The sequence below is a fragment of the Grammomys surdaster genome, unplaced genomic scaffold (genome assembly GCF_004785775.1).
Source record: "Grammomys surdaster isolate TR1022 unplaced genomic scaffold, NIH_TR_1.0 1019, whole genome shotgun sequence".
Taxonomy (NCBI): domain Eukaryota; kingdom Metazoa; phylum Chordata; class Mammalia; order Rodentia; family Muridae; genus Grammomys; species Grammomys surdaster.
In genome coordinates, this window is record NW_021605438.1 from 539,035 (window position 1) to 558,171 (window position 19,137).

Sequence of the window (19,137 nt, forward strand, 5' to 3'; positions counted from 1 at the left end):
ACACACACACACACACACACACACACACACACACACACACACACACATAGTACAGTGCTTAAATTCAGTTAAAAATATCAGTTACCCCAAATTTATCATTTTCTGATGGTGGATACAAATTGAAATATACAGCACATTCTCTATTCAAATGTTAATTCTTATGCAATAAAATAACATAGACATTCTAACTGTAGTAATAACTATTTATTAACATTTACCCATAGCTCTCTTTCCCCACCATTCCAGTATCCACTACTGTGTTCCCAGCTTCTGAGAGAAATGTTTTCCAAACACCACAAATGAAACTGCAGTTTGCCTACACAGCTCTCACAGAGCCTTCATGACCAGGGCTCCATTCTGTTGTATGGATGTGTAGTATTCTACAGTGTGAATGCACTGCATTCTTTTTATCTGCTTCTTAGAAATTAGATGTGCAAGTCGTTTTTGTGTATGGATGTTGTGAATAGCACTGCAGTGGATTTTGAGGTTAATGGCCTTTTTTCTCGATGGCAGGGTAGTCAAAGAACAAAACAAACATGAAGTCACTGTCCTCTAAGACAAGTCGGTTTCTTTGCATAGCTGACCATAAGAGTTGGTGGTAGTAGGCAAATCTCAAGGTTTAGGCTCAGTCTATTAGGGTTAAGTTTCTTAAGTAAGGTTAGAGAAATTGATGTCTGGGAGAAACACCTAACACCATCAGGATGTAGGTAATCAGAAGCAGAAGATTCTGGGATTTGGGAGGAGATGAGAAAGAGCAAATAAGGTGTCATACAGTAACTCAGACTGACACTTATATATGGTGACCAGCACCACTTGCTACTATGAGAAGGAAGAAGAAGACAGGCATGAATCATCCAGCTAGGTCTTTCCACAGTAAGTACTGCATGCCCATAGAGTGTGGGGATTATGATGGTATCTCAGCCTTCTGCTTGGGGAGCTTTCTGAGCTAATCAGGAACATAGGCCATGTGTTTAGGTTAGATGCTTGTACCAGACTACCAATGGTGTGATAGTGTATGTTAGGGCTTCAAAGATTTTCTTTTTGTTGCTTATTTGCTTGGTATGTGTCAGTTTTTTCCTGTCTTCCATTCTGCTCCTTTGCCTTTTCTGTTTTATTCAACTATTTTTAATTCAGAACTGGCCATTTGATCTTTGATATTTGGATGATGACCTCAGTGTTTTTGAACTAGAACCTAGATGCTTAGTGGGAAGGACAAGGTTTCCTATAGCTCAACCCTTCTCTAACATCTGCTGCTTAGGTCTGCCTAGGTGCAAGTGGTACAGGTATGGTATGTATAACTTTTCCAGCGATATATAAACATTTACCCTAAGTAGAGCACTAATGACAGACCAAAGAAAGGCTCCTACCCAGGGTTAGAGAACTAGTGTGTTTTTTGGAATTACTTACAGGGACAAGGTGAGAGATTACTTAGAGGAGTAGGAGAACTTCGGCAGTTGTGAGAAGCCTACCCCAGTATTTAGGGAAGCTGCATCTCTGGTATTCTCTGAATGCCCTTTCAGCCAATTCAGCCTTCTGGAGAGAGCAGTTGTTAATGTTTGTATATCCCCCAGGGCTATGTGAGTCTTCTAAGTTTCAGGAGTTTCCTGGGCCTTTTGCATTTCATTTGTTTTCTGCATCTTAACCTCCCTCCTCTCTTTGGATCGAAATGTTTAAGTTTGAAGGAAGTCAATACACAGTGCTCTACCTTTTCCTCTGTCTCAGTGTTTCTACTTTCTGTTAACAGCTCCATATTCTCTGCAGAAGGGGTAATTGATATATCTTATTATTTTCTTCCTTCTACCACTGAAGATTAGGCTACTGTGCTACATCAGCAGTGAATCTTCACTAAACACTGCCCACTGCAAGAAAGAAGTTTCTCTTCATGTCACCTAGGCTGACAACAGCAGTAATCTGTGGTTGTAAATACAAATGCTATAAAATGACAATTTGACAGGCACATTATATCTGTTTAACAAAACAGATTGTTGTTTTTCTCCCCTCTCATTGGGGTCTATTACCTCTCTAGTCATGTGCCGTAGACTATAGTAGAAGATACATGTTCCTTCTCGTGCAGAGGGCCTTAAATCAAATCAGGAGGCAGTTGGTTGTACCTGTGACAGTTGTAGAATGTAGTCTTGCACCAGTCAGCACATCTTACCTGACATGTTGCTGATATAGGTCACAGGCTTCATAACTCAGCAACACTGTCAGTAGTTAGCCCCTAGCAACCTACATGGTACCTTCTTGTACAACAGAAATAAGCCATTGGGGAAAGGACTTCCATTACAATCCTAGTCTGATTCCTTCATGTCAGAGGCAAAGGCAGTGGTGTCATCAGCATAGTTCTAGTTCTGGCATGCAACCAATAGCAATGGCAGTAGCTTTTATGGCTTGTGGGGTTCAGGGCCTCCCTGACTAATAACTGACAAAAGGGGAGCCTACCTCCTGATACTGATTTTTCAACCCACAACTTTATGGCTCCTGAGAGTGCCATTTGCCACTCAACAAGATGCTTTCATTTAAACTCCTTAACTACACTCTTTATTGCTCTTCCAGATGCTTTTAAGGCACTTGAAGGTTACCATTATATAAATAAACCATTTTACAGAAGGTAGACAGAACCCCTGAAAGCCTGCTATCTATTCTAAGCAAGTTGGATGGCTAAGAGTATTTAAAAAGAAAGAAATATTATCCCAGGTCCAGAGCAGCATGAAAAGATCTCATCACTTGTCTCAGTTCTTTCCTTAGGAGAGCGTGTTGGGCAGGTGAGATGGCTCAGGAGGAAAGGCCCCTACTGCCAACCTGCTAGCCTTTGTTCATTTCCTCTGACTTGTGTACACACCCAACACATACACACAGAGCAAATACAATATAGAAGTCTAAAATAAAGAAAATATAAAAACCATAAGTAGCTAATGTTGGGTACAGCAGTGTGGAGGAGAAACACCACCCCATTTGGCACTCTAGTCATTTCCATGAGTCATCCACTGACCCATCATGGGGTACTGTGCTTTACTTTGTTCCTGATGGTCTCTGTGGGATCATCTTGCTCCAGTTCGTCTGGCTTAATCCCAGGGGGAGCAAGGCCACATTTGTGTCTGACTAGAGCTGGTGCTTCAGTTTTGACAGGCTCTGGGTGGCCCTTGCTTTTTCATCAGGCATATCTGGCTGCTCAAAGGGTGCTAAGCCAGGCAAACAGTCTTCACTCCCAGAGTTGAGTAACTTTTCCTAGGGAGAAGAGAACATTTTATTCACCCCAGATAGGACTCCAGTGGCTGACCAGAGAAACAGCTCCACCCAAGTGTAGCTCCGTGAACCACTCAGATCTTTAGTGCTGCTCACAGGGAGCGTAGGTGAGGGATTACTTATAGAAGCTTTGGTGACTGCAAGGCATCCATATCACTGAAAGCCTCACCTTGGAGAAAAACTCCATTCCTTGAGTTCCCTGGACAACTTGTGTATGACAGAGCCAGCAAGAACCTCCTCTCTGGCTCTGTTATACTGTTTGTATAACTCTAGGGTGGGAGTGTGTGGGTAGGTGCGCTTGTACATCTTGTGAACTTTAGGAGCTTTCTGAGTCTTTAAGTTCATCCTCCTTGTGACCCTCTATCCTTCCTCCACAGGAGAATCTTTAATGTGCGAAGTCAGGGATGGTAAAAGTACACTTTGACTTGTTTCTCCAACATTCTGGCGACTGCCAACACTTGTGTTAGAAGTTCCATCAGTGAATGATTTTGGTGGATGTCAGTGGTCAGTGATCACTGAGGAGAGTGTTTAGTTTAGTGTTTATATTTATGCCCTACATAGATCACTGAGGAGAGTGTTTGTTTTAGTGTCTATGTTTATGTCTTACATACTGCTCTGAAAGTCTGTGGGACAGTGACAGAAGTGACTTTGGTGGGAAAATTCCCATTGATATTATATAGTTCTTTATTAAGCAATTAAAAGACCATAGTGATAACATTTAATTATTTAAATCTGGATGGGATGTAGAAGTCGTAGCTGTGTTCCTTGATTTGAAATAGATCTCTATTATCTTGTGATCTCATTTTATTGATCAGGTCATGTTAAGAAATCCATGATTATCTTAGAAGTGTATTTCCTATGCACAGTACAAACCCCCAAGAATGGGGATTCCACAAATATGGCAGAGCTGCCTCCAGTCAGGCTGGGTTTTGAATTAAATCTATGCTTTCTTTGTTGTAGCTCCAAGTCAGTGGTTTTCAGAGCGTGAGTTCCTTTTTGTAATAGTTTTACTGAAACTCAGTAAATAAAATAAGTAACTTGGTAGAGGTTAAAAGAGGCTGAAAATATACTAAAGTAGTAGAATGTGTTTAAGCATGCCTGAAGTCCTGGGTTCAGTCTTCAGCATGAAACAAACAGATAAATAAAACAAAACAAGAGAAGGGCTTGGGACCATGGGAAAAGCGATACCTCTTATCCACCAGTGTTGGAAGCCCTGAGAATACAGTTCAAAGGCAGTATTAGAGTTGGAGGAAGGTAGTTTGGAAATGCTTGTTATAGGTAAATTTTAACCAGCCTATTGTGTGTTTCAGATCATACTTGAATCTAGTTTCTAAAACTGACCATTGTTTAGTAGACCTATCTGAATTGTGATATTGAATTATATCCAAACATGCATAGCTATTTGGAGAAATTCTAGGCTTATTATAGCTTTCCCTCCTTGGGTACATCTGAACTAATATTTGATAATTCTGAACTCTTTTGATGACTTAAGCCTTTGTCCCTGATTATCCTGTAGATTTGGATCATTGTCTTTTTTAATGTCATAGGTATAGGAATGATGACATGATCTTTATACCCTAGAAACTCTAGTGCTGGTCAGTATTTTGAATGTATATGATGTGCTTAGTAAAAAGGAAGAAGCCCCTTTATCAAGGCTTATCAAGCTTGTCCCATTACACTATCCTCTTAACTGTGGTGGATTATAACATATTCTCCCAAGTTCTTAGTGCACATCCAGAATGTGTAAAAAATATCAGACTCTTGTGTCTTCAGTGAGAAAAAGCTAATATTGGTGTCAATATTAGTTTATTAATTTGGTGAATATAAACTTAGAAGTTTATAAATTGATTTCATTTATAAAAAGACAGTGAATTTTCAGCTAAAATTCACATTCTTGTGAACTTATTAACTGCAAATACTCTCAGTAATTTCATACTTAATAGATACCATTTATTACTTTTGGACATGAAAACAAATGTTCTATCTTTGATCTACATTTTATGCTCATCTCTATATCTCCCCTTCTCTGTTTTGGATAATGTCACCATCTGTTCTTGTGGATCATGGCACTATGAGATGTTTTGGGAATATAAGTATGTGATCTGTGTAGACTTGAGCAGCTAAAGATAAACTTGTTCAGCAGAAATCTGAGTCAATGGAAGACAGAAAATAAAAATTCTTAAGATTTGTGTGTGTGTGTGTGTGTGTGTGTTCCAGAGGAAGTTGTATGGAGTAATGGGGCTATAACAGGTGAACAGAGTACAAGACATCCGCTTTTCCATTTTCTTCTCAGAAACTGCTTTTAGCAGCAGATATTTAGTAAATAACGGTGTGTATTTGGTACAGTAGTTTTGGTGCATGTTAATTATGAGGACTAGGCACATTTCCCTCCCTCCCTGTCTTCCTTTCTTCTCTGAGCCTCTGAGTTTTTCCCCCTCCCCTTTTCTCTGTTTCTATCTTTTCCTCTTCATTCCATCTCCATTTTCTCACTCTCTCTTTTCCTCCCTCCCTCCTTTCCTCCCTCCCTTCCTTCTTTGTTCCCTCCTTCCTTGTGGACAGTTTCCCAGTGATATATTTGCTTATGTAACAACGGGTTTTAGAATTTTTGCATAGGCAGTATTACCAGTGTCAACTTAACACAAAAGGTAAAACAGCTATCATCACTGGAATTTTTATTCTTGTCGTAGGAGTAGGTTTTCTTTTTTGTTGTTGTTGTTGTTGTTGGTTTTTTTTTTATTTTTTTTGGGTTTTTTATTGGTCTTCATACACATTTGAATTTGGCAGTTACTTAAAATATGAAATGCACATATTTTGATAACATGACAATAGGTGCTTTTGTAGAGGAATGAGCCACATAAAGAGGAAATGGCTTCTATTCTACATTTGGTTGGCTGTACATTAAACTGACATTTTGCTTGTTAATGGGCAATGGGTTGTTGTTTGAATCCTCTATCAGATTACTTTAACTGGGCCCTGGAAGTATTTGAAAGGTTTACGCACTGATTTCTTCAGCAGTTACTGAGCCTTGCTGAATTTTCTTGTCCATACCCGATTTCTGATCAGGAAACATGCTTCTTTTACATTGGAGTACCTCTGAAAGATGGGCCTGTGCCTCAAGTGTGATGTCTAATTTGGTGTAATAACTTTCTGTACTGTCCTGTGTACCCTCAGCTGAGCCATACAGAAACTTGACAAATATTGGTCACATGAGGATGTAGGACTTGTCTGTGAGGACAGGCCTGTGACTTTCCCCATTCCTTAGGCCCTTTATTTTAGCTTCTCTCTATACATTTTCTCTATTTCAGAACAAATGAAGTGACAGAACTGACAGCTGTGTTCCATGTTTGTTCTCTTTGCTGTTTTCAAGTCTGTGGAATGGCTGCTTACTGAAGCCATTTGCTTGATCTCCTTGGCTCTTGATTCTGGTATGATTGTTGACTCATATCCTTCTTGCCTGCAGTGTTCTAATTCAGGAATTGACATGTGTCCTGCACCCTGTGGAGCCACAGTTTCTGATCAGTAGCAAACACAGCTTGCCATCTTTTGGGGCTTGTTTGTTTGTTTGTTTTTAACTCTAGGTTATCTTTGGAATATGTGATGACCCAATTTCCCTCTCTCCAGACAGGAATAGAATCAGGAACCCAGAGGCCACTGCACACACATCATCTAAGAGATAGAACCTGTCATTCTGTTTAATAACCTTTGCTCATAGCTTAATGTAGTAGGAAGAAAAACTTGGTTGAGCTGGTGAGACCAAGTAGGTGTCGACCAGATAAAGGGAGTCAGAGAATGTCATTTAGGTAGGCTCTGGCTGGCTTCTTGAAATTCAGAGATTTTGGAGAATCCTGATTTGGCTGTAAGGGACAACCTTAGAGTTATGGCAAGAACCGTCTTGTGTTTATTTAGCACTTAGCAAAGTTCTTCCTGGTGACCCTGTGTAAAGACAGGCTTTGTCTTAGTCACTGTTATGTTGCTATGGGGAGATACCATGATCATGGCAACTTTTCTAAGAGAAGGAAAGCACTAAGGGTTTCCTTACAGTTTCAGAGGGTCCATTATTTTCAGTGGCAAGACGCATGGCAGCATGCATGGCAGCATGCATAGCAGGCATAGTGCTGCAGAAGTAGTTGAGTGTTACATCTTGATCTGTAGATAGAGACACTGGGCCTAGTGTAGACTTTTAAAACCTCAGAGCCCCCCAGCCCCCCCAACCCCCGTGACACACTTCCTCCAACAAAGCTACACCTCCTTCTCAAAGAGTACCACGTCCTATGACTAGGCATTCAAATATGTGAGCCTTTGGAGGCCATTCTTATTCAAACCACCACAGGCTCATTAGGGAAAGAAGTCCTTTGAGCCATTCTTACTTTATTTTCCCTACATATCCATCCTTAGCCATAGTCAACCTTCCTTCCTACTTCATTTGTCACATATACGTCTTCCTAACCTTACCACCTAATAAGGATTGGTTTATCATCCTGCTCGTTTTTCTTTGGACTCTGGTTCTTTGTCCTCAGGCCTGGAAATAAATGTAGACAAGAAAAGTGGAGGCTGGGAGTGGGTACATTTATGACTCCATCAGGTTATGTTGTGCCAATAAGAAGGAGTCACCCTAGTTTTTTTCTGGATCATATGTTGCTTATCTCCATCCTGTTGCTTCTCTGCCTCCCGTCCCTAGGTCCTCCTGTGATTTTAGTTTATGAGTTCCCCAACTCCTTTCCATAATAGCATGCATCTTAATTTACTTGAGAATTCTCATACTATTTGTTTTGTTGCTAGCCATTCATTTCTCATGAGTGCCAAATGTGTGGGAGGTGTGGGGCAGGGTTAGAAAAAGCATGGTGCATTGTGGGAAGAGCCACCTCAGAGGTCTGAGTGAAAAATTAGAGGATGGCTGCTACTCTCATGTTTGTATCATTGTTCAATATCCGTGAAAAGGATTGTATTTGTACTTTATTTAACTCCAGGTTGGAGAAGCACAAGGCACTGGGGACTGCAGATGTGGCTTAGTGGTAGAGCAACTGGCCAGCCACATCAGGAAGAACCTTCCCTCCCTTCACAGTCAGTCCTTAATCCTAGCCACAGGAAAACAGAAGTGCAAAGATGAAACAATGCTCACATGCTCAGAATTTGAACCAAGGAACTCATGCATGATTTCTAAGAAATGTCTGTTTGTTTACATCTTAAGTTTAAGCTTTCTTAACTTGAGTGGCTAGCTCACTCAAGGCCTGGGTTCTCCATCCTTAACCACCACCACCAAATTCAAGGCACTCTGCATGAGGCCAGTGTGTTAGTGTTAAGTGAATTAGTAACTTCTAGCTGCTACACTATATTAGAAAGGATAGTAAGCTTCCAACAGCTTCTTAGGAATTGGGCTGAATAAATGAACTTCTTTAATCATGAGATGACTTTTCAAAGTGTTTCATGGTCTCTAATAGACATTTCATCCTACTCTTTGACTTAAAAAAAAAAGAAGAAACGATAAAGGCTCGTGTTGCACAATCTAATATCTGTCTTATTCAGTTTATATTTAAGATGTAAATAAATGAACATTTCTTAGCAACCATGCATGAGTTCCTTGATTTAACTTCTGAGCATGTGAGCATTGCTTCATCTTCACAGTTTTGTTTCCCTGTGGCTGGGATTAAGGACTGACTGAAGGGAGGGAAGGTTCTTCCTGATGTGTTCAGCTGTATGGGAGTTCTGCTCCCTTAGGATTAACCCACGTTGGCCTCACTTGTTGCAAATGGTAGAAATTTTTCCCATGCTACTGTTCTGATTTCCCATAAGAAGTGTCCTGTAGCAACTGTGTTACTACTAAATTTATACACTCGTTATCCTTAGATATTTGCTAACTTGAGTTATTTATCAAGAACTAAGAGTCGTTAACTTGAATGGACTATTAGTATAGGTTTATACTTGTAGTTAATTCTCCTTTGGGAGGTCAGATAGGCCTCTTGAATTGGGTTAGTTTGTTAGGTGTTCATTGTGATGAATGTTACAACTCAACCCCAGAACTTTACTGTAGACACTGAGCTATGCTTTCTCAGTTCAACTCATTCAGGTAGAATCCCAGCAGCTGGTTGTTCACCTCTACCCACAGTACTCAAACAAAGTGAGGAGGGAAGGAGGCATGAGTCTAGTGCAGAATGTCCAGGGCATAGCAGTGTCATGTTGACTCAAAGGAAGCCATCCAGCAGCTGTGTTCCTTTATGTACAGAAGCGAACTGAGAATGGTGTTGCAGATGAGTGGATTCTCCTGCCAAAGCTAAGAGTCCAGAACTGTCCTTCATTCTGGATAAGAACAATGCTGCCAGAACGTCCAGCTGGGCCCCTATGCCAGGGAGCAGCATGTTTTCTTTCTTTAGTGACAGCAGAGTTTGGAAATCTGCTTCCAGAAGTCAGACATGGATATGAACTGTTGGGGTTTTTGCTGTAATGTCCTTTTTAAAAGACTTGGACAAACTTTAAAAAATAAAAATTAGGAAAACAAATTTTAAAATCATGGTTTCTAATCATGAGTGTTAGTATTTACCAGTATAGACAATTAAATAGAAAAAGTTGGAAAATTAATAATTAATAAAAAACTTGAATTGTAAAAATTCATAAGCTAGGCAGTGGTGGCTCACGCCTTTAATCCCAGCACTTGGGAGGCAGAGGCAGGCGGATTTCTGAGTTCGAGGCCAGCCTGGTCTATGGAGTGAGTTCCAGGACAGCCAGGGCTACACAGAGAAACTCTGTCTCGAAAAACCAAAAAAAAAAAAAGAATTCACAAATTACTGCATAGAAATCTTTCTCAAAGGGTAGTTTGAGATTTCTCTTATCTATCAACTCTTTGTTTTAAATTCAGATATGTTGAAATAATAAAATTCTTTAAAAAAACATGTTGACTACTTTTATAACCACCCCAACCAATTTGTATTATTAAAATAGAAATAAATGTTAATTCAAATAATTACTGATTATTATTAATTATTAATTGCAATTATCTCTGCCATATTTTGAACAAATACAAATCACTTATCTGCTTACTTAGACTTTTAACAAATATCTTTTTGGAGCAAGATAATGTTGATTTAGAAGCAAAGTCATTCATATCAAACTATGAAAATATGGACACAATAGTGAAAGAAAGAAAAGGTTCTCACCTCTGAGGGAACTAGTTGTCTTTTCTGTCTCCCATTCTTACTTTTATCTTTATTTCTATGACTGTGGTATTCAGTGTAACATTTTAAATTAAAGTCAAGACATTTCATTTGGTATGAAACGCTGTAGATAGCAAGGTATGAGTTTTAAGTAAATACACTTTTAAAATACATATTTGGAGAATATGGGATTGATGCTTGGTGTAGTGTCAAAACATAATACTGAGAGAACCCACTTCTGTTCTTTAACTGCTTGTTCTCGTGTCACATGGAATACTCTTTTGTATCTCTGCCTCTGGCTTCTCTTCTGTAAAATGGGCTCAAGAATTTAATTGACTGCCTTCACTCCTTGCAAGAACATTGAGGACAGATACCTCGAAGTCTTGGAGGACAAAATGCTACCTTGTGTATTTTTTGATACTAACTTACCTTGTAAGTATGTGCTTTGTGTTGTGTACAGTGACACAGTGTGACATTGTGAACTTTTTTTATGACAATAGAAGTTCTTTGCATGCTTTAATGTTAAACTGTATTTCCGTTATTGATGTCTTATATTTTCTGAACTTGATTCTATTCTAGTGCAGTGGAGAATGTTCATTTGAAATCTATGTATTTTATAGTGTTCTGGTTGCGAGGTAGAGTATAGATGTTTTCTGACAGAAATGTGCAGAGTTGTACAGTTTGGTTAGGACCCTGCCCCAGGTCTGTAGTATACAGAGGACTGACTTTTCAGCTTAGGAGTAGACAAAAGGAGCCCCCTGTTTCTCTATTTTGGGATTTTCCCCCAGATTACACTGACCTGCATGCAGTACCATGAATAGAAAGTGGGGAAAACTTCCTGTTTACAACATAGAGGAAGTTCAGTGAAGGAAGAGCCAGTCAGGATTTGAAAGGCTTGGATTCTCATCTGTATGCTCCCCATCCCCATCCTCACTTTTTCTGTCCTGGATGGTTTCCCATAGCAATCTAGTGAATGAAGATGCTAGGTAACCGAGAAGGCTGTTGTTGCATTGCATGCTAGAGCCTATACAATTCTGAGATGATGGTTAAAAATATATTTGTGTGAAGCAGCCTACAGTTTTTTATGTGAAAACTTCTATACTCTGATTTTCTTTGTATTTGCATGTGGGCATAATTCTCAGAGCCTAAGAGCATTATTGTGTAAGCCTCACCACCATCAGTGAATGTGTGACTCAGAGTCCTGTGCCCTTAAAATAATTCTTGAGTGCTTTTTTGTTAAATGTTCTGTGATCAAACTTACAATTATAAAGTATAAGGAAACATGATAATTTTCTAGCCTAATTAATGTTGTGAGGTTTGGTAATTTTCAGTACTATGGTAAAGGTTTTACTCCAGTTTCTAAAACTATTCTGTTTGCATGACATCTGTTATCATTCTTTTCCAGAGAATACGGTCAACTGTGGATGAAAAAGAACAAAAACAACTTCTCATGGATTTGGATGTAGTCATGCGGAGTAGTGATTGCCCATACATTGTTCAGTTCTATGGTGCACTCTTCAGAGAGGTACGGGGAAACCACTTGGGTTTTAGCTGATAAATGCATATCTAATTTGGATGAGTGAGAAAGGGCAGGATTAATTCTACTCTTCAGCACAGTGCTGTAAACTAACCATGAAGTTGACTCTCGTTAGAGTACAGAACTATCCTTGTTAACCTGTAGGTTGTCCTTTCTGCTTAGGATTGTGTCGGAATTCCACTGAGGTTCAGACTCAAAGCTTCTTATATTAAAGGATGGTTAACATCTATCTATAAATGTGTAAATGTTTCTGTGTCTTTGTGAGTGCTACTTCTGACTGCCATTGTTTTTTTTTACTTCATGTTTTCTATTAAGGATGTGACACATTTGTATGTCAGTATTTCAGTGTAGATTTTTAAGAATTATGTTGAATTTTTTTTGTTTGCAATGAAATGTATGTTATCTTGACATCTTTAGTTTTGAACAAATACATTCTAAAATGTCACTTTCCCCCTTGCCTTTTCTCCCAATAGCCTCCTTTATGTGTATATTTCACTACAGTTGTGCTTTTTTGCCCCACCCACCTGCCCTTCCCTCATTTCCTTCCTCCTCTTGGCTGATCACCTTCCATTTTCTAAAGGTCCCCTTTTCTTCTATCCTGTCAGTGTTTCATTATACCTCCCTGTTAACTTCACCCCTTCCTTCAGACCTCTTCTCCTCTCAGTTCCTTTTCTACTTTGTGTATGTGTGTGTGCGTGTGTGTGTGTCTGTGTGTCTGTGTGTGTGTATGTGTCTGTCTGTTTATGTATCTTCTATATGTGGAAAAAAAATGCAGCTTTTGTCTTTCTGAATCTGGCCCATTTTGCTTCATATGATTATCCAGTTTCATCCACTTTCCTGAATAGGCTGTAATTTCATTCTTTACAAAAGAATTTCATTTGTGTTTGTACCATATTTTAGAAAATTTGTTCATCTGTTAGGACACGTCAAAGCTTGTTCTGTACCTTGACTGTGAATAGTGCAACAAAGATATGAATGTGTTAGTAGCTCTGATAGACTGATTTAGATCTTCAGACGTATACCTAAGAGTGGACATGGCTGGAGCATGCGAGACTTCTACTGCTTTGTGTTTGAGGGACCTTCACACTGCTTATAAAGGGTTACTCTCTTTCAGCATCACCATCAGCATTTGTTTTCTTGATGACAGCCATTTTGACAAGGGGAGATACAACTTCAAAGCAGTTTGAATTTGTGCCTCCTTGATGGCTACATGTTTTGAAAACCCTTTTTTAAATGTTTCTTGGCCATTTATATTTCTTCCTTTGAGAACTGTATATTCATTAGCTTACTTATTGATTGACTGATTTTTATTTTGTTGTTAGAGTTTAATTGTTTTGAAATTTTTTATAGATTCTAGATAGTAATCCCTTGTCAGCTGTATCACCATCAAAGACTTTCCCCCATTCTAGAGGTAGTCTCTTTGTTCTGTTCATAGATTACTTTGGCATGTAGAACCTTTATATTTTCATGTAATCCCATTTGTCAGTTCTTAGAATTGCTTACACGCTGCTGGAGTCCTTGTTGAAAAAGACCTTGCCTGCGCCTCTGCTTGGAATATTCTGCTTGTTTTCTTTTGGCAGCTACAGGCCTTAGATTAAGGTCCTTGCTCTATTCTGTATTGTTTGTTTGTTTTTGTTGTTCAGTGTGGAAGATGTGGAAGAAGAAAAGTTTGCTTCTTTTACATTGAATATCCAGTTTACTGACACTATTTGTTGAAGAGGCTTCCTTTGTAATTACATTTTTAACACATTTGTGTAAGATTTGATGACTGTAGCTTTCTGGATTTATTTCCGGGTCTTGTCTTGTAGACCGTTGGTGTCTGTGTAGTACCATTATTTTTGTCATTGTGACTTTGTGGGGTAGTTTTAGGTCAGGTAATAGGATGCCTCTAGCATTGTTCTGCCTAGTATTGCTTAGTATTCGTTTGTTAGCTTTTTGTTTGTTTTGCTTTTCTTACTAGTTTTATGTACAAGTCCACTGAAATTTTTAGATGGAGACTATCTTAGTTAGAGTTACTATTGCAGTGTAAAAGTAACCAAGTTACTATCATGCAGTGTTGCATGATCTAAAGCAACTTGGGGAGGAAAGGGTTTGTGTCACTCACAGTTCTGTATAACAGTTCATCATCAAAAGCAGTGCGGGCAGGAACTCAAGCAGGGCAGGAGCCTGGAGGCAAGAGCTAATGAAGGCAGGCCAGGGTGGTGAGGGTGGGAGGGCTTGCTTCCTATGGTGTTGCTAAGCCTGCTCTTTTATAGAACTCAGGACCACTAGTATGGGGTGACCCCACCCATAATGGTCTGGGCCTTACCCCATAAATCATTTATTAAGAAAATGCCCTACAGGCTTGCCAATCTTATAGAGGTATTTTCTCAGTTGAGACTTCCCTCCTCTCTGATGATTCTAGCATGTGTCAAGGTGACATAAAGCTAGCCAGAACAGGAATTGTGCTGAGCCTGTTATTTGCTTTGGGTCATGTATATCTAATTTTCACAATGTTAATTCTGCCAGTTAATGTGCTTGAGAGGTCTTTCTACCTTCTAGTATATTCTCAGTTTCTTCCAGGCTTTAAAGTTTATCCTTTTGATTAGGGTTATTCATAGGTATATTATTATTTACTTTTAGATACTGTGATGAATGAGGTTTTATTTTTTAGTTTTGTTTCACAACCCCCTCTCCCCCGGACAAGTTTATTGCTGGTATATGGCATATTTGTAGTAGAATACAAAATGCAGTTTATGTCTTGGTTACTTTTCTGTTGCTGTGAAAAGACACCATGACCAAGGGAACTTCTAGAAGAAAGTTTTGGGCACCTTATAGTTTCAGAGGGTTAGAGTTGATGACCATTGTCATGACCATCGTGGTGGGGAACATGATAACATTCAAGTAGGGTGTAAGCATGGTGCCACAGAGGTAAGAGCCTATACCCCTATCAGCATGTAGCAGGTAGAGAGGGGAAATTGGGAATGGCATGGGCTTTTCAAACCTCAGAGCCCACCCCCCAGTGAGACATCACCTCCAACAAGGTTACACCTCCTAACCCTTCCCAAATTCCACCACCTGGGGCACCAAGGAGTCAAATACATGGGCATGGAGATCACTCTCATTTCAAAAGTGGAAGCTACTTTACTGTGTTTATCACATTTAGGGTTTTCTGGCAGAGTCTGTAGGGTCTTTTAAAAATAGGATCATGTCAGGTAGGCATGATGGTGCATACTTTTAATCCCAGGACTTGAGAGGCAGAGGCAGGCTGCTTTTTGTGAGTTTGGAGCCAAGAGGGTCTACAAATTTAGTTCTAGGACAGCGAAGGCTACAGAGAGAAACTCTTGGGGGATCATGTCATTGATAAATAAAGATTGTTTTGCTCTTTTAATTTTTTTTCTTTTCTCTCAGCTAAGACTCAGCATTACATCAAAGGAGAGTGGGCAACCTTCTTTCTTTTCTGATGTTAGAGGAAGTGCAACCAGTTTCTCTTAATGCACAATAATTTTGACTATAAGTTTGTCATATATGCCTTACGTTGTGCTCAGCTATGTTGCTTCCGAGCTTAGTTTCTTTTGGGCTTTCATCCTGAATTATAACTGCTAGTTCCTTTGTAATGGCCCATTCTGCTGCTCGGGTCCGCAGGTCAGGGTCTAGCAAGAGAGAGAGAGTGGGGATGGAGGGGCGAGAGATGCAAAAGATGGATACAAGACAGAGTCTGGTCAAGTCTCTTTTATTGAAAGGAAATCCTAGGTATTTCTACCCTTTACCATGTGCCTTGCCCTCGTGGACAAGCTCATCTGAAGGCAGTCATGTGCCTAGCATCATGGAGACCACATGCGCCTAGCTGCTGGCGGCCCTAAACAGCAAAAGAAGATGTTTATCAGAGTGTGCTCAGCTGTTGTGGGCTGTTGAAAACAAGTCTGCTGTCAGGGTCTATGGCTTGAGAAGGCTGTAAAGATGATAGCCGCTTTTGGCTAAGAGCCGACTCCCAACACTGAATGAACGTTGCACTTGTCAAAACGTTGTTTACATCTATTGTGATGATATGCAATTCTCTCCTTGAGTCTTATTTATTTGCTATATTTTATTGTATGAGGAAGCCTGAATGGTAAATGTACCCCATAAGCTCAGGCATTTGATACTTGGTCCCCAGTTGGCAACACTGTTTAGAGAGTTTTACGAGGCAGGGCCTTTCTAGAGGGAGTATGTCACTGGAGACAGGCTTTAAAAGTATATAGTCATATTCTACTTACAGTTAACTTTCTGCTTCATGTTTGTGCTTAAAGATGTAAGCTTTCCTGCTTCTGCTGCCACTTACCACCATACTGGGCTCTATCTGTCTAGAACTGTAATTTAAGTAAACTCTTGCTTTTAGGAGTTGTCTTGTTTATGGGGTTTTATAACAGCAACAGGAAAGTAGCTAGTATATATAAATATATGTATGAAATAATTGTTACATTACTGGACTGAAAACAGCTTGGTGTGTATGGGTTTTTGAATTCAGTTTGCAAATATATTATTGAAAATATTCTGTGTATGTATGGTTTTGGTGCTGTTGGAATGGCAGCTTTATAAAATGAGTTTGCTGTTTCTTCCTATTTCATGGAATGGTCTGAGGATGCTGGTGCTGGCTCTCCGTAGAGGCATGATTGAATTCAGCAGTCAGGCTTCCCGTTCTGGGCTTCTCCTTGTTGGGACATTTTATTACCACTTCAGTTTTATTGTTCCTGTGGATCTGTTTAGTTACTTTTTATCTTTGTGATTTAATTTTAGTAAGCCATATATGCCTATAAATTTATCCTTTCTAGATTTTGTAGTTTTTTAAGAATATGGTTTCAAAGCATTCCCTAGCAATTCTCTATCACTGGCATATGTTCTAGAGAAACCTATTAAGTTAATTTTGTCTGTGGTGTCATCTCGATTTGCTTGTGTTGTTATACTCTTTGGCAACATTTTATAGTTGATTTTTGTGTAAGTTTGTGTGTTTTATTCTTGTTCGATCCATTCCTGTGTGCCTTACCACTTTAATTTCTGTTGGGAATGATGTCTGTATAAATATTTTATTTTGTAAATGGCTGTAGGTGGTGTGTGTGTAAGTATGTAAGTTGTTGAATTTATCTAGATTTTAATTCAGGAACCTTACTTTGTTAATTTAGTAATTTTCTTCATCTTCTACCTTTGTGTCTCAGTAAATGTGTGTTCGAATTCCTTGTTTTGTGTTTCAGCCGCATTTGATGTGAACATGGCAGGTGTTACTGTCACTTTTCTTTCAGGCAACTCAGCTGGTTTTCCTTTCATTTTCTCCATCTTCCTTTTTCCTTCTTCAAGTGAAGCTCCTGACTTTTGTCTATTTTTAGTTGTGGACAAAAGGAGATATCAGAGAGATAAGAACTTCATGTTAGTTATGTGCCTTAGAAATGGCAAGGCCTTCCCTTCTGGGGCTCCTTGCTGTAGTTCCTTCTCATCTGCAGTTCCCAATTCCTTTTTCCCTCTTGTTGTCAGCCTGCCCCCAACACCATCCACATATTAACTTTAGCTTTTAGCACATGCAAGGCACTTGATTTTTTTATATTCGTGAACTTACATGACCTTTATTACAGTCCATCAAGGGTGGTGGGACAGTCTCATTTCATAGACAAGAAGGGAGGAAGCCTGGGCTTCCATAAACAGAAAGTGTCTGGCCTCCCAGGATCTCAGCATGGGGTCTCTTTCTACCTTTGGGATTACTTACTTTTGGTGGGGATTTGAGTAATCTGTAGTTTTTTCTAAGCTCCAGCGAATCTACTGAGGTGTCATGAGATCAAAATAAAATTATATGTTTTGGTGAAGAGTTTTGATGTTTTTCTGTGAGAGCTGTTCTCTGAGAACACTATAGAAAGGAAATGTAAAGGTACTTTATCATACATATGTTCTCTTGTCGTCTAATGGCATAAACGTTTTACTCTGTTATTCACCTCAACATTCTTCAGTGTGCACTTGTCATACTTGTAAGTCACTCATCTCAACATTTTTGAGTGTGCGCTCATCACACTTGTAAGTTAAATATGCTTGTGCTGTGAGGGCTGAATTAGGGAGAGCATAAAAGTTGTTGAAGATGATTTTTGTCATCTGATAGTACTTTTTCTCCCTTTGTCACTGCTTTATTCTAGTTCCTTCCCTGCTGAGGGCCTCCACTCTCACACCTTTCCTGATTGCCTCTATTACCATAGCGTCAAGAAATGGAACTTAAGCTTCTCTTTTCAATATTGTATACCATTCTGAGTTTAGAGCTTTCTAGTTTTTGTTTTTCTCTTTCTGAGTTTATGGAATATTAAAGATCTATTCCTAGAAAAAAAAAAGGTGATTTTATCAAATGTCAATATGGCTATAGTAGTTGCCCCTTACCTGGAGGAGGCGCATCCCAACAAATCCAGTGGATGCCTGAGACCTCTGATATTACCAGTCTGTATATGTTTTTTTCTTACACATATATATGTGAAAAAATTAAACAGAATATTGGCAAGGAAAATGTTAATCATAATTTTACCAGTCATAAGGTGTAACAATTCTAATACCTTAGGAATACTTGAAATGCAGCACTGGAATACTATGGCAGTTAATCTCATAACTGACATGGTTACTGTAGCAACATGGCTACATGGGGTGCCTGTACCAGGTACTATAGAAGGGGTGTTACATAGGATGAAATGATGACTCACATCCGTGGTGGATGGGGTAGGACATCACAGGGTGTCATCACCTATGCACATAAACAGCAGTTTGAAACTTATCACTAGAACACTGTATTGTTATCAGATCACAGTGACTGCAGGATAGCAGGGACTTCTTCCTGTGTCTTCATGATAAGATTGCTTTCACACACTTGTTTAATTGTATTGATTTATTGGAGACAGACATAAAAATGAGCAGTTATATATTATCAGACAGTGGTAAGTGTATATAAGTGTTTCTTTGTGAATGGAAGGGTATCCTGGGACTCAGAAGCTCAGGACCACACAGCTCTGAGGTGAGACAGCATCCCAAAGGAAGGGCATCCTGAGACATGGGAGCTCAGGAACCTTACAGCTCTGAGATGGGACAGCATCGCAAAGGAAAGGTATTCCTGAGACACAGGAGCTCAGGAACAACACAGCTCTGAGGATGCCTCCTTAGCAAAGATGTTGCAGCTTCCAGGGCAGGATGTCTCCAGCTGAACTGATGAACTTAGCTTCAGCCCTGCTCCTTTGC

At 39.5% G+C, this 19,137-nt stretch overlaps 1 protein-coding gene across 6 annotated transcripts in view; it reads left to right on the plus strand.

Annotated features, from left to right (window-relative positions):
• Positions 1-19,137, plus strand: part of Map2k4 (mitogen-activated protein kinase kinase 4) — a 109,979-nt gene that overhangs the window by 68,211 nt on the left and 22,631 nt on the right. For all 6 annotated transcript variants that reach the window (XM_028783160.1, XM_028783165.1, XM_028783161.1 and 3 more), the window contains one exon: positions 11,797-11,916. In XM_028783160.1, coding sequence (XP_028638993.1) covers positions 11,797-11,916 — 120 coding nt within the window. The remainder of the gene's footprint in view (positions 1-11,796; positions 11,917-19,137) is intronic.